The following is a 2205-nucleotide window of genomic DNA, read 5'->3' as shown; positions in this document are numbered from 1 at the left end:
GTTTAACTAATCATTACACAAGTTAGCCGCAGTAAAACTTCTTCCTCTTGGATTGATGTTCTTGACTGCTTGCCTGTATAAATTCACATTACAGCATGTTAATGGACAGCCTGGTTTTAAGGATGAACCAAGTCACTTGGGCAAGCTTATTGACAACAGCCAGTCTGCATTAACAGGAACAGTGAGCAGTTAGGAAGTTAACAGGAAAGGGGTGTAAAATACTCTTACATGCTCACAAAAACCAGCTGCAATCAATGCTGCTAATTCTCTTTATGAGATAGAAGAAGATAAACAGTGGGGAGAACTTGTTCCAGAGCTGTTATAACTGTTGTAATGATGGCACAGAATATGAGCAATTACTTTTCCTAGTGATGTGTTGCCTTTGTAGTCTTAGCAGGTTGCCAGTTTTGCTAAGTAACCACTTAGCACTTAGTGTTGAACGGTACTTACACATGATTAAACTATGTTTAACTCTGATAAATGACACTCAGAGATGGTCAAAAATTGCTATCTCAAAATAATGCTGTTTTGCCTGCTTTCCACCTTTGTGTCTGAAGGGAATATAGTGCTGAGCAACTACCTATTGTACTACATATTATTTTTATTTAACTTTAATTAGAGTACTTTCTGGAAAAGGGACTTAGATATCTTATATATATACAAAAACGTAAAAGTCAAATTCACTCAAAATATATATAACTTAAAATATCTTCATTAGCTTCAAGGGAACTGAATAGACCTGAGAACAATCTAGATCTCTAACAAGAACCACCAATTGTATCATGGAACATTGCAATATGACAGGAAGTTTGTTCTTCCATAGTATCCTCCAAGGCATCTCCTTAGCTGCCATTTAGCACCCATCTATTGAACCGTATAGAGAAGAAAGCTCAGATTTCTGCTAGTCCCATAGGCTTAGCAATCTTGAACACTTGTCAAGGGTAATTCCAGCTGGGTTTCACCTAGCATTAATATATCAAATTTGTTTTTCCTTTGGCTATGACTTTCAGATATGACAAAAATATGGGGTCCATAAAATAGAAAGAAAAAGGGGAGGGGAGGAGCACACCATGTTCACAGTGTATTTTTATACATATTTACAGAGGAAGAGCTGTGTTATCCAAACTTGAGCTTTCCCCATGGATGAGTCAAACATAACGTTTCATCCCAGCGAAGGCCCAGAGAACATCTCAATGCACAGAAACATTTCTGCACAGGAAATGGTCTGGGAGTATTGACCCCACTTTGGGTAATTGTGATCATCTCCTTCCTGGGTTTTTGTGAAAATGGAATTGTCCTCTGGTGCCTCTGCTTCCAGGTCAAAAGAAATCCCTTCACTGTGTACATCACACACCTGTCCATTGCTGATATATCCTTACTGCTTTGTACATTTATTCTGTCCCGTTGAGTACATTGCTGGTTTTGAATCCTCATATGGTGTTTACTATTATATAACCACCACACTATCTATTGTCTTCCTTCTTGGATATAATACTGTCTCTATCTCCTGACAGCCATCAGTATTGAGAGGTGTCTGTCTATTGTTTACCCCATCTGGTACCGTTGCCACCGGTCACAGCACCAATCAGCAATTGTATGTGCAGTTCTGTGGACTCTGTCTTTTCTGATGACAGGTAGCTGAACACTTAACATGCAAAGATGATTTAACAAATGAACATTTGACAATGCCAACCATTGCCAAGCAGTGCTCGTCTTCACATGGATCTTGACTTTCATGATCTTCATTCCCCTAATGATTCTATCCAGCCTGATCTTGATTATTAGGATTCATCGTAACTCCCTGAGACCTCATTCGTCAAAGCTCTACATCATCATTGTGGCCACAATCATTGTCTTCCTCATTTTTGCCATGCCTATGAGGCTGTTGTATCTTCTGAATTATCACCACCGGTCGTCTTTGCTCAGCCAGCAGAACCATGTCACCGTGTTCTCTCCACTGTTAACAGCAGCATCAACCCCCTTGTTTACTTCTTTGTAGGAAGCAGCAAGAACAAGCGGTTCAAGGAGAGTCTCAAAGTGGTTCTTAGTAGAGCACTTGCTGATGGGTTGCGGCCAAGAAGCCAGGAAGCTGGCACCAGCCTTGGATATAGCTGAAACAATTTTTTAAAGCTTAAGGACAAAACTCTAGGGGCAAATAATTGGACCTGCAAGATTTAATAAACTGCTGCAAAACTGAAAAAAAAA

At 39.7% G+C, this 2205-nt stretch overlaps 1 protein-coding gene across 1 annotated transcript; it reads left to right on the top strand.

Moving 5' to 3' along the window:
• Positions 1-1139: 1139 nt before the first annotated feature.
• MAS1 (MAS1 proto-oncogene, G protein-coupled receptor) lies at positions 1140-2205 on the top strand. Its single transcript, XM_010225738.2, is given in 8 exon segments — positions 1140-1230; positions 1233-1402; positions 1404-1494; positions 1497-1633; positions 1635-1674; positions 1677-1943; positions 1946-2100; positions 2102-2205. Coding segments are annotated over 8 exon segments (978 nt in total). The 3' UTR covers positions 2129-2205.

Source organism: Tinamus guttatus, unplaced genomic scaffold (genome assembly GCF_059628265.1).
Source record: "Tinamus guttatus ecotype Peru unplaced genomic scaffold, ASM5962826v1 Tinamus_guttatus_pri_ptg000473l, whole genome shotgun sequence".
Taxonomy (NCBI): domain Eukaryota; kingdom Metazoa; phylum Chordata; class Aves; order Tinamiformes; family Tinamidae; genus Tinamus; species Tinamus guttatus.
Note: the sequence above shows the minus strand (reverse complement) of the source record. Positions and strands in the feature narration are given on the sequence as shown.